A 13,115-nucleotide genomic window follows, 5' to 3' on the forward strand; every position below is an offset into this window, starting at 1 on the left:
CAGCTCCTGTCGGGTCAGCTGTGGAACCCCCTGGAGTGGCGCCTTCGTGGTGCTCAATATATAACCCTGCTGACCCGACCCCTCTTCAGTTCCTTCTTACCGTCCGTGATGGCCATTGGAACAATGCTCACTCGCTCAGTAAGTACTCCCTTAGCCTTCTTCTGTTAGTCATTCAAGTTAGTGTTATAGTTGATTTAGAGTAGATAGTAGGTTGGGAGCAGGGTCTCTCCCCAGTCCCTAACCCCATCTCCCCTGAGGGGCATGCTGTTAGCCTAAGGCTTTAAGCCCTGAGTGCTTGCAATAAGTCTATGCCCATCAGTGATCCCCACGACTCCTGCTTAAAGTGTCTGGGGGAAGAGCACCAAACAGAAAGGCGCAAAATCTGCAGGGCTTTTCGGCCAAGAAACAAGAAGGAAAGTGATTTCTGTTTCTTTAATGGAATCCGCTATCTGCCCACAGCCGGCTGCAGACCGCCAGGACCTGGGACTGAGCGCAACAGAATGTCGCGCTCCGACATTGGTGCACGACACGGTGCTGAGGAAGGACTCTAGTATAAGAGATTTTCGGCACTGGCACTCCTTGTCACCGAAGCCAGGGACAGCGCCCCGGCACTCCTCAACCTCGCCAGTGCTGCATAAGTGCCATAAGAAGGCTGAAAGAGAGCGCTCACAGGCTAGGAAAGCCACGGGACCGTCAGGATGCACAGGCGTACCTTAGAACGGAATCGACACCTAAACAACACGAGCCTGTGCCATTGACTTCGGCTTCCCAGAAGGGACCGTTGAGTCTGGCACACAGTGACTCGACACAAGGGCAGTGCCAGGTGGAGGAGTTTAAGCCACCCTCCACCCTGGACACTTTTGAAGCCGCCAGAGACCTTATTGAAATGACAGCTTCACAGCCCGAAGCTCTGAGAGACAAACCTCCAGTACCGATAAGTCCGGTACTGTCTAGAGATAAACCGACCATGATGCGGTGCTCACAGTTCCCAGCTCAACACCATCCGCGGCACTGCTTGCAGTTGCTATCGCCATGGCACCACTCCCCGGCACCATGCTCAGTCAGAGTATCTCCGGCACTGACAAGATGTTCCCCCTCTCTGGCACCGAGGGTGGACTGGCACCTATCCGGGGCACCAAGAGACAACCAGCACCAATCACTGGCACCAAGTCAGCACCAATATACGGCACTGACATCATGTCCTCGATCGCCGGCACTGGATACCTACCGATCTACAACACCAGACTCCGGGCACCAGTCTTCTACGAGGTCGACCCGGCACCGGTCTCCCGGCTCAGGGGCTCGGCTCCACTTTGGTCATCACGTTCAGGGTCCACTTCCTCGGACTCTGGTGACTCATACTACTCCAGGTACAATCAGCATAGGTCTCACAGGCGGCATAGGGAGGCGCAGCCAACCTAGCAGGCTCCTGCACAATGGCCCTTTTGGACTCGCAGGACTTATCATCAGGCCCAGGGCTCCCTTTCAAGGGCTTCACGGTCGGTTGTCTCAGCGCACCGACCACCCCACTCTGCTAGGGATCCGAGGCCACCCAGTCCCAGCCACCCCGTCGGCCTCAGGCCGCTGTCAAGGCTACTCCAGCATAGGACCAGCCACAGGCTCAGGCTACAGCCGCCTCGGCTATGGCCACCACAGAGGCAGACATTGTCCAAGAGGAGGTCAGGGAGCCGGAGGTACAGGAGGAACCATTACCTCCTCCGGCCACCCCATCCTCATCCCCTGACGAGGCAGTGGCAGGAGCCTCAGCTTCGGGCCCTCCGCCAAATTGACCATAGGACACATCAGGACCTTCTGAGGCGGATTGCCCGCAACATGGGAATGCAAGCGGAGGAGGTGATCAGGCTGAGGACCCCATGGTGGACATTCTTACTCCCAAAGGTCCATCACGGGTAGCTCTGCCATTGATCAAGACAGTTCAGACCAACATCAGGAATCTGTGGCAGACAGCAGCCTCAATTCCACCAACCGCCAGGGGTGTGGAACGAAAATACTTCGTCCCTTCCAAGGGCTATGAATATCTGTTTTTGCACCTGCAGCCATGATGTCGAGTAGTCTCAGCGGTCAACGAGAGAGCATCAGGGACAGCAAGGGCCAGCCAAATCTAAGGAGGCAAAAAGGATGGACCTTTCTGGGTAGAAAGGTCTATGCCATCAGGGTCCTCCAGCTGAGGATAGCTAACCAGCAAACTATCCTCAGCAGGTACAACTTTAACTCATGGGCCTCCATGTTGAAGTTCAAAGAGCTAATCCCTCCAGACTCTAGGTCTGAGTCCTCCGCTATTGTCGAGGAAGGGAAAGCAATGGCACAAACCTCGCTGCAGGCATCCCTAGACTCTGCAGACTTGGCCCGCCCATACCCTCTCCTCAGGCATAGCCATGAGGAGGTCATCATGGCTTCAGGCGTCCGGACTACCCCTGGAGTTACAACAAACCCTACAGGACGTCCTCTTTGAGGGTGCGGGGCTGTTCTCCGAACAGACAGACTCCAAACTGCATAGTTTGAAAGATTCCAGGGCAATAATGAACTCATTGGGAATGCACACGCCGGCAACCCAAAGCAAGCACTTCAAGCCCCAACTGGAACAATAGCATCCATATCCTCCTCAGCTGAGGCAAGATTTCTATAGGCGAAGGGGCAGGAACGGCGGACGTAAGCCTTCCAACCCCCCCCTCAAGGCAAGGCCAAGGCCAGTCCAAACCTCCATCTGGATCTAAGCAGGCCTTTTGAAGGGACGTCTGAGGATGGCACACTTGCCTATCCACTGGATTCTTACCTGTGCTTTCTGAATGGTCTGTCCCACTTCTGCCGTGCGTGGTCCCAAATAACATCAGACCACTGGGTCCTTCACACGGTAGAAGTGGAATATTCTCTCCAATTCTGCCCCTTCCCTGCCTCCCACCCCCCTTTCCCGTCCCTCTTCAGGGACCCTTCTCACAAGCAACTCCTTATCCAGGAGGTGCAGGCAATCCTCGCCATGGGAGCAGCAGAGGAGGTTCCTCAGGAGCTAAGGGGCAAGAGATTCTACTCCCGCTATTTCCTAATCCCCAAGGCAAAGGTGGTCTCCGACCCATCCTAGATCTGCAAGGCCTCAACAAGTTCATGGTGAAGGTGAAGTTCCGCATGGTCTCCCTGAGCACTACTATGCCTTCCCTGGATCTGGGAGACTGGTACACCGCCCTGAACATGAAAGATGCGAACTTTCACACAGCCATTCGGCCTGTGCACATATGTTTTCTCCAGTTTGTGGTCAACCACAAACACTATCTGTTCACGGTCCTCCCATTTGGTCTGTCTACAGCCCCCCAAGTATTCACCAAGTGCATGTCAGTCATAGCAGCCTTCCTCCAGAGGAGGCAGGTGCAGGTTTACCCATACCTGGGCAACTGGCTGCTCAGGGGCCATACCAGGGAGCAGGTAGAGTCTCATGTATGATTGGTCAGATCCACGTTCGAGAGATTGGGACTCCTCCTCAATGTGATTAAGTCAACCTTATCACCGACCAAATGAATAGAATTAATTGGAGCGGTGCTGGATTCGGTACAGGCAAGGGCGTTCCTGCCAGAGATCCGTTTCCAGACATAATTCAGAGCCTCAGGTGGTATTCGACCACTACCGCAAAGAGATGTCTGAGTCTCCTTGGACATGGGGTAGGGCATGCCAGAACGAAGCTCAGACCCCTTCAAGTGTGGCTCACCCAGATATACCGCCCAGGGCGTGACAGGCTGGACTCGGTAGTTACGGGGTGCCACGACACATACTCGAGCCCCTACATTTGTGGCTCAACCCTCAGATGGTATGCGAGGGTGTCCCCTTCAACAGCTCACCGCCCTACTTGTCCCAACTAACGGACGCATCAGATCTGGGTTGGGGGCACATCTAGGAGATCTCTGAACACAGGGCCTGTGGTCGCAGGATGAGCTTTCCCTTCATAACAATATCAGGGAGCTCAGAGCAGTGCGACTGGCATGCCAAACTTTCCAGTCCTGCCTGCAAGGCCAAAGCATGGCAGTGATGATGGACAACACCACTGCTATGTTCTACATCAACAAACAGGGTGGAGCCTGTTCCACCCCCCATGTCGAGAAACCCTCCAAGTAGGGGTGTTCTGCATAGCCCACTCCATTCACCTGGAGGCGTCCTATCTCCAAGGAGCACAGAACGAGCTAGCGGGTCGTTCTGCAACCACGAATGGTCCGTCCATCCAGGTGTTCTTCATCCAATTTTCCAAAAGTAGGGATTTCCCCAGGATTCGCCACCTGGAGCAACAGGAAGTGCCCAGTGTTCTACTTCTTCCAGAAACACAGCCTGGGTTCAACTACGGATGCGTTTCTGCTACCCTAGGAGACCGCCTCATGTACGCCTTCTCACAGGTCCCACTCATACACAAGGTGCTGCTCAAGATCCACAGAGACAAAGCGGAGGTGGCTCTACTGGCCCCAGCCTGGCCCATCAACACTGGTATACCGCGCCTCTGGAGCTGTCAGTGGACACCCCAGTTGTGTTACCACTCTGCCCCCCTCTGATCACGCAGGACCACGGCCGCCTCCACCACCCAGCCCTCCACCTTACAGCTTGGAAGCTTTATGGTTAAACCCCATGGAGCTCTTATTCTTGAAGCTGGTAAGGGAGGTTCTACTCGGCAGCAGGAAACCATCCACCAGGGCTACTTATCTAGCCAAGTGGAAGAGATTCACTTGCTGGTGTGCCCAGCAACACACACCTCCACTCTAGGCGTCTATAACACTCATCCTGGACTACCTTCTGCGTCTCAAACTGCAGGGTCTAGCTGCGGCATCCGTCAAGGTGCATCTTGCTGCTATCTCAGCCTTCCACCTGGGAGCATCTGGACTCTCTGTCTTCGCCAACCCCATGATAGGACGTTTCCTCAAGGGCTTGGCACACCTATATCCACAGATTAGACAACCCGTTACCTCATGGGACCTTCACCTCATCCTCTCCAGGCTCATGGGGCCCCCTTTTGAACCACTGGTGACTTGCTCCCTGCTCTATTTGTCGTGGAAGGTAGCCTTCCTGGTTGCCATCACGTAAGCCAGGTGGGTGTCCGAATTAAAGGCTCTGACCTCTTGCCGCACTACACGGTCTTTCACAAGGACAAGGTGCAGCTTGGGCCTCACCCAGCCTTCCTTCCCAAAGTAGTGTCACAATTCCACACTGGTCAAGACATTTTTCTACCCGTCTTCTATCCTAAGCCTCACACCAGTTACCCAAGAGCAGAGGCTGCACTCACTGGATGTTCAGAGAGCACTAACATTCTACATCGAGCACATGAAACTGTTCAGGAAGTCAAACCAACTGTTCGTGGCGGTAGCAGACCAGATGAAAGGACTCCCGGTCTCATCTCAAAGAATATCTTCCTGGATCACTTCCTGCATCTGCACATGTTATGAATTAGCCAGTGTCCCATCCCCAACTCTCATGGCACATTCCACAAGGGCACAAGCCTCAGCTGTGTTCCTGGCCCAGGTCCTAAGACCAGAGATCTGCAGGGCAGCAATTTGGTCATCGGTGCATATGTTTACCTCTCACTATGCTATACCCCAACACTCCAGAGATGATGCAGCATTCGACAGGGCAGTGCTTCAATCAGCTATTCCTTAACTCTGACCCCACTTGAGGGGTAGAGCTTGGGAGTCACCTGATTGGAATCAACGTGAACAAGTACTTGAAGAAGAAAAAATGGTTACTCCTTCGGGTAACTGTTGTTCTTCGAGATATCTTGTTCACGTCCATTCCAATACTCATCCTCCTTCCCCTCTGTCGGAGCAGACAGCAAGAAGGAACTGAAGGGGGGTCGGGTTGGCAGGATCATATATTGAGCGCCATGATGGTGCCACTCCAGGGGGCTCACAGCCGACCCGAAGGGAGCTGCTAAGGGAAAACTTTTTGATGACCGTGCACACAGCGCGCCCACACCTGATTGGAATGGATGTGAACAACACATCTCGAAGAACAACAGTTACGAGAAGGTGAGTAACTGTTTGTTTGGTTTTTTTGTCCCCAGTACATTCCAAAAACCTTTTTGGAAATTTTGTCTTTTGCTGTAGTATTTTCTCAACAGATGACTGGGTAGCTAAAGTTCCCCATTACTACAACATCTTGTGTTTTGGATATTTCTATTAATTGTTTTAGAAATGTCCAGTCCATCTCCTCTTCCTGGTTTGGTGGTCTACAATAGACCCCTCACCATGACATCACCTCTATTTTTAACATTATTTTATTTTTACCCAGAGACTCTCAACTGGTCTGTCTCCCGCCTCCTTCTGGACCTCAGAACAACTGTATATATCCTTTATGTAAAATGCAACCCATCCTACCTTTTCCCCCGCCTGTCTTTTCTGAACAAGCTATACTTCTATATACAAATATTCCAGTCATGAAATTTAGCCCACAAAGTCTCTGTGATGCTAGTTAAATCAGAATTTAGCTTATGTACTAACACTTCCAGTTCTTCCTGTTTGTTCCCCATACTCCTTGCATTTGTGCGCAGACATCTAAAATGTTGGTCAGATTTCCCCCACTGATTTCCTTTTCTTGCTCCTTTGACCCTATTGTAATTGTCCATGCCTCCCCCAACTCGGTTAAGGTCACCTATTTTTATACTTACCTGTGGACTTTTGTCACTTGCCCCCATTGAACCTAGTTTAAAGCCCTTTTCGCTATGCTGGCAAGTCGATACACGAAGATGCTCTTCTCCTTCTTGGTCAGGTTGACCCCATCTCTTCCTAGCAGAGCTTTTTCCTGGAACAGCATCCCATGGTTGAAGAAGCCAAAGTCCTCTTGCAGACGCCATCTGCACAGCTGTGCATTCATCTCCAGGATGTCCCCCTGCCTGGGCCCTTACCCTCAACTGGGAGGATGGACGAGAACACACACTGCACCCCGACTCCTTCTCCCTCACTCCTAGAGCCCTATAGTCACTGTTGATCTGCTCAGGGTCAGACCTGGCAGTATCATTAGTGCCCACATGGATGAGCAGTATAGGGTAGTGATCAGAAGGATGTATGAGCATCTGCAACTTTCTGTGGCATCTCAGAGGAGGGCTCCAGCCAGGCAGCACACCTCACGGGACATCATGTCAGATCGGCAAATGGATGCCTGTATTCCCTCAGAACTGAGTCCCCGTCCACCATCACAATAGATCTCCTCTTCTTGGGTGCAGTGGCAGTGAGCTTCCGGTGAATGGTGGCTCCTCCTCAGCCATTAGTATCTGCTCTTTACCTCCTGTTGCCAGTACAGCATGCCAGTTCTTGACCTCTATGGATAGGGGACCCAGGGTGGAGCACTTTCTGCGAACCGAGGTGGTCAGCAGCCAGTTTCCTCCTCACGAAGCAGCCAATTCTCCCATCTCCTCTTGTGTTGCTGCTTATGGTTATGAAATGTTTTAATACGATACAGTACATTACATTAGTACAGTACATGTACTAATGAAAATTGATCAGCTTTATCTTTGATTTCGTTAATTGTTAGGTGGTATTTTGGGTGCGGCAGATCTCTCAGTGCCAAATGGAGCTGGTACCAGTCCAGTGGGTAAGTAGAGTACCACGGTTTATTTGAACTTTGTGCATTCACTTATGAGTGATTTCTGATTCGGACTAGTTTAAAAAAAAAAAGTATGAGTGTCTTTGCATCAAAACAGAAGTAAGCTGATGATTTGATCGGTCGTCTTTCCTCTCTCTATATAAAAAAACACTTGCCTTTTCAGCCTGTAAATTGCATTTTTCACTTTACTGTATTGTGAACTGCATGTTTAACTTCCTTTATTTTCCCATTCCAGGTAATTACTAGTATTTTCATGAGTTTCACAGTAGTATTTGCTGCTTTTGCTTTAATGTGTCTCCCCCCGCACCCCTTCCCTTCAAGATCTTGCACTGTAACCATAAATATTTTGCTGAGCATAAATTCTCATGGAACTTAAGGAGCCCATCAGCCTAGCTTCAGTACCTGGAAAGATACTGGAACAAATTATTAAACAGTTTGTAAGCATCTAGAGGATAATAAGGTGATCCATAGTAGCCAACATGGATTTGTCAAAAATAAATCATGCTAAACCCACCTAATTTCCTTCTTTGACAGAGTAACTGGCCGGTTGGATGGGGGAAAGCAGTAGATATGGTTACAGCTTGACTTTGTATGGCTATTGACACAGTCCCATGTGACATTCTCATAAGCAAACTAGATCTAGATTAAATTACTATAAGGTGGGGAAATGATGGTTGAAGAAACATGCTCAGAGTAGTTATCAATGGTTTGCTGTCAAACTGGGAGGACATATCAAATGGGGTACCACAGTGGTCAGTTCCAGTGCTGTTTAATATTTTCATTAATGTCTTGGATGAAGGAGCAGAGAGTACACTTCTGTAAAATTTGCAGATAACACCAAGCTGGGAGGGGTTGAAAGGACAGGATTAGAATTCAAAATGATCTTAATAAATTAGAAAATTGGTCTGAAATCAATTACAATGTTATTCGCAAAAAGAAAAGGAGTACTAGTGGCACCTTAGAGACTAACCAATTTATTTGAGCATAAGCTCACGAAAGCTTATGCTCAAATTAATTGGTTAGTCTCTAAGGTGCCACTAGTACTCCTTTTCTTTTTGCGAATACAGACTAACGCGGCTGCTACTCTGAAACCTACAATGATATTCTATAAAGACATGCAAAGTATTTTATCTTTCATAAATAAAAACTAGGGAATAACTGGTGAGGTAGTGGTACAGCAGGAAAAAATGTGGGGATAATAGTGGATCAAAAATTGAATTAATCGACAGTGTGATGCTGTTGCAAAAAGGGTAAGTGTCATTCTGGGATGTATTAACAGGAGTGCTGTATGTAAGACATGGGAGGTAATTGTTCCACTGTACTTGGTTCTGGTGAGGCCTCCGCTGGAATACTGTGTCCAGTTTTGGGCACCAGTTTAAGACGTGGACAAATGGGTGAGAGTCCGGAGGAGGACAACAAAAACTATTAGGAATTTTAAAAACCTGCCCTATGAGGAAAACTTAAAAAAGCTGGGCATGTTTAATCTTGAGGGAAAAAAGACCCAGGGGGGAAATAATCTTCAATATGTTTTAAGGGCTGTTACAAAAGGGATGGCAATCAGTTGTTCGCCATATCCACAGAGGGTGAGACAAGAAGTAATCAGCTTAACTTTGCAGCAAGAAAGATTTAGATTAGATATTAGGAAAAACTTTCTAGCTATAAAGATAGTAAAATACAGAGACGCGTTACTTCAGGAGGTTGTGGAATCCCTGTTATTGGTGAGTTTTAAGAACAGATTAGACAAATATCTATAAGGGATGGTCTAGATATACTTAATTCTGCGTCAGCACAGTGGGATGGACTAGACTAGATGACCTCTTGAGTTCCCTTTCAGCCCTACATTTTTATGATTCTATGGAGCTCCTTTAAACCAGGGTGCCCCAAATTAGTAATATTTAACAACAAATACTGTAGTGATGTTCTACATTCCTAAGAGTTTCTTACTTGCATAAAATATAACACAGTCTTCAGATTTATGCAGTAATGGCATGGAGACATCCAGGTTCCATTCTATCATATTCCAGGAAGGCAACATAAATACCAATCATCTGGCTCCCTGGTGTTTCTTTCGTCTCAAGATATTGATTTGGTGGCTGAGGACCAATTTGGGAATATACTTGGTCAGCCTCAGAATGAGAACATAGCAAGAGTTATCAATCAGGGAAACTACTGGAGATACTCACATAAGTAATGGCCAAATAATAATCTGGCAACTGGGAAAAATCTTCCGAGATAAAAATCAGAGCTTAAGATGTTTATAAATGAGTAGTGCTTAAATTAGTAGGGTAAAAGTGCTGGTTTGCCTCTCCACTCTGCCTCCACCTTGGGCCACATGCAACAAATGTTTCCTTCACACAGAAGCACAAGAAATTCTCTGATAAAAGAAACCTTTTAATTTAGGGGGTAAATGAAGAGCAAGGTCATCATTAAACACGGTGGGATCCCAGATGGTGATTTCTTGTGTGTTTCAGAGATCAGCTTATTAAGAAAAGGACCTGCTTATAAACAGTCCTATGTTATTAGGACTAGATTCAGTCCTTTTTTCCAAAATTAGGCCCCAAGTTTCTGAGCTTCATTCATGCACTCAGCAAAAAGCAGTGTAGCATAGCTATGCTACACTAAGAGCCATATCGTATTATAGGTACCACTTCTTCAGTGTTATAGATACTACAGATGTGAATTAGAAATTGCCCTTAAGCAAAAGCAGTATACTACGTTAAAGTATTGCATATACCCACATCAACTTCATGAACATTCTTAATAACTTAGTGTTTTCTGATTTGATCCTACAGTAAACATTTTAGGAGCTGGTGTATGGTAACAAATTATAGTGGTCATCATCTTTACTTTCCAGAATATATCCCCCCACTACTCAGAAGTTTTTCACTCAAATGACAGTTGAAACTACATGATGACTGTACAACTCTTGTGTTTGTTATTTGCAAAATATATCTCCAGTTGGCAGTTAGCAGACTGTGTACATTAACTGCAAACTAATTCATACAGTGTAAAATGTGTTGGTGACCCAATTCCAGTGCTTGTGATCGCTAGAAACTGCAAGCCTTTTCTTCTGATGGGAAAAGAACAAAATGTCACCAGATGCCATGGTGAAGGTTAAAAGAAATTAAAAGAAAAATGAGGTGCAGTTCACATTTGCTGTGCAAATCTGGCAGATGTTTGAGATGACCAAGCACTTGTCCTGTGTTTAATATGGTTCCAATGTAAATCTAATAGTGGTGTGTCAGTAAAATGAAGGAAGTACATGGAAAACTAGGAGCCATACTTGAGGCCAAATAAAGCATTAAAATTTGCTGTAGAGAAAAGCCAGGTTTTGAAAGGGTTTCTCTGCTTCACTCTTAAGCTGATAGCATTCAGATTTGAAAGCTGTCAGAAAAATAAAAAGAAAAGGAGTACTTGTGGCACCTTAGAGACTAACCAATTTATTTGAGCATAAGCTTTCGTGAGCTACAGCTCACTTCATCGGATGCATACTGTGGAAAGTGTAGAAGCTCTTTTTATATACATACAAAGCATGAAAAAATACCTCCTCCCACCCCACTCTCCTGCTGGTAATAGCTTATCTAAAGTGACCACTCTCCTTACAATGTGTATGATAATCAAGGAGGGCCATTTCCAGCACAAATCCACGGTTTAACAAGAACGTCTGGGCGGGGGGGGGGGGTAGGAAAAAACAAGGGGAAATAGGTTACCTTGCATAATGACTTAACCACTCCCAGTCTCTATTCAAGCCTAAGTTAATTGTATCCAATTTGCAAATGAATTCCAATTCAACAGTTTCTCGCTGGAGTCTGGATTTGTGCTGGAAATGGCCCACCTTGATTATCATACACATCGTAAGGAGAGTGATCACTTTAGATAAGCTATTACCAGCAGGAGAGTGGGGTGGGAGGAGGTATTTTTTCATGCTTTGTATGTATATAAAAAGATCTTCTACACTTTCCACAGTATGCATCCGATGAAGTGAGTTGTAGCTCACGAAAGCTTATGCTCAAATAAATTGGTTAGTCTCTAAGGTGCCACAAGTACTCCTTTTCTTTTTGCGAATACAGACTAACACGGCTGTTAACTCAGAGAAATAAAAGTAATAAGTGTTTTTTAATTTTGTTGCAGCTTTCTGAATAATGGGTTTTTGTCTCTCCCAGAAGTTTCATTTAAATATCAAATGGTTCTGAAAGTTCTGCCTCTCATCTTAGCATACAGCTGTAACACCAAGATTTTAAAAAATGGGAGTTGCTGGGTAGTCAGTACTCTTGAAAATCAGGTCTCTTATTTAAGTGTTCAGCTTTACTAAGAAGCACAAGTCCCCTTGACTTTCAAAGCCAATGGGACTTATTTCCTTAAGTTACTTAGGCAATTCTGAAAATCCCATCATTATTTTTGAAAGTTTTGTCTTTAAAGGTGCAAGTCCTTTCTAAACAATTTTCTCATACACTTCCATTAATGGCAGAGGTTTGTCTTAATGGTATGATTAGAGCTATACTTTCTCTAATCACCAGTGGTTAAGTGTCAATGACAATACAAAGTATATTTATTTCCACTTTGAGCTGTCCTAATACCACAATTCCACAAATGAAGGAAAGCATACACTTCTTTAAAACAGTGAAATACACGTGTAGATATTTCCCTCGTGATGAGAGCTGAAATTTGTACTGCTCCTATGACTACAGTTTCAATCTGCCATCTCGGCAGTGTTTTTCTTCAAGAGGCTAAGAAGTGGTGGGGTGTGTGTGTGTATCTGTTTTAATTACTTTCACAACCTTACTGGAATTATCTTTATTTGAAATAGCCACACTGATGACATTGACAAGTGCTGATTTTAGTAATTTTTCTTGTTTTTGATACTCAAATTTTTCTCCCAGAATATTTTTTACTTATATAAAAATATTGAAATATCTTTTTCCTACAGCACTATTTTTGGTTAGTTGATTTAATGTGGATATTTTTAAAATTCACTTATGTAGATTTTTGGTGATGGACCATGATATGTCATATTTGTTTGAGGTATAAAAATATGTACATAATTATCTTTTCTCTTTCTTAATCTTATATTGTTTTGCGGATTGCCTATGATTAACTTTTCCAAACCATATACAACAAGTCCGTTTCTCTGAAGCCAAATCACAGTAAAAGATTAATGACATCAAAGACTATAATTTATGTTTAGAGTAGTAATCAGAACACAGAGTACTTTCCAGCCACGTGTGTTCATTGTTTCAGCTGATGTGATTTATATAGTGAAATATGAGCCTCACTTTTCAAAATGAATCTTTCCCAATGCTTGGATCTTGTAGGACAATATATGAGATTAGTCTGTATTAAGTTTCTGAAGGAATTGGTGTACACCGTTGTTGAATAGGAATTTTGAGAATTTAGTCTTAGTACAGCAAGTACCTCAAAATTAAAACCTGTTTCCTGTCCAAAAAAGCATGCAGGGTGTCACGGTTCCTCCCCCACTCTGAACTCTAGGGTACAGATGTGGGGACCTGCATGAAAAACCTCCTAAGCTTATCTTT

The 13,115-nt window shown here is 45.9% G+C and overlaps 1 protein-coding gene across 8 annotated transcripts in view; it reads left to right on the forward strand.

Annotated features, from left to right (window-relative positions):
* Positions 1-13,115, forward strand: part of MEF2A (myocyte enhancer factor 2A) — a 161,973-nt gene that overhangs the window by 121,033 nt on the left and 27,825 nt on the right. For 7 of the 8 annotated variants that reach the window (XM_073304269.1, XM_073304262.1, XM_073304265.1 and 4 more), the window contains one exon: positions 7,510-7,569. The exons of the other annotated variant lie outside the window; for it this stretch is intronic. In XM_073304269.1, coding sequence (XP_073160370.1) covers positions 7,510-7,569 — 60 coding nt within the window. The remainder of the gene's footprint in view (positions 1-7,509; positions 7,570-13,115) is intronic. 8 annotated transcript variants of the gene reach the window in all.

This window comes from Lepidochelys kempii, chromosome 10, assembly GCF_965140265.1.
Source record: "Lepidochelys kempii isolate rLepKem1 chromosome 10, rLepKem1.hap2, whole genome shotgun sequence".
NCBI lineage: Eukaryota > Metazoa > Chordata > Testudines > Cheloniidae > Lepidochelys > Lepidochelys kempii.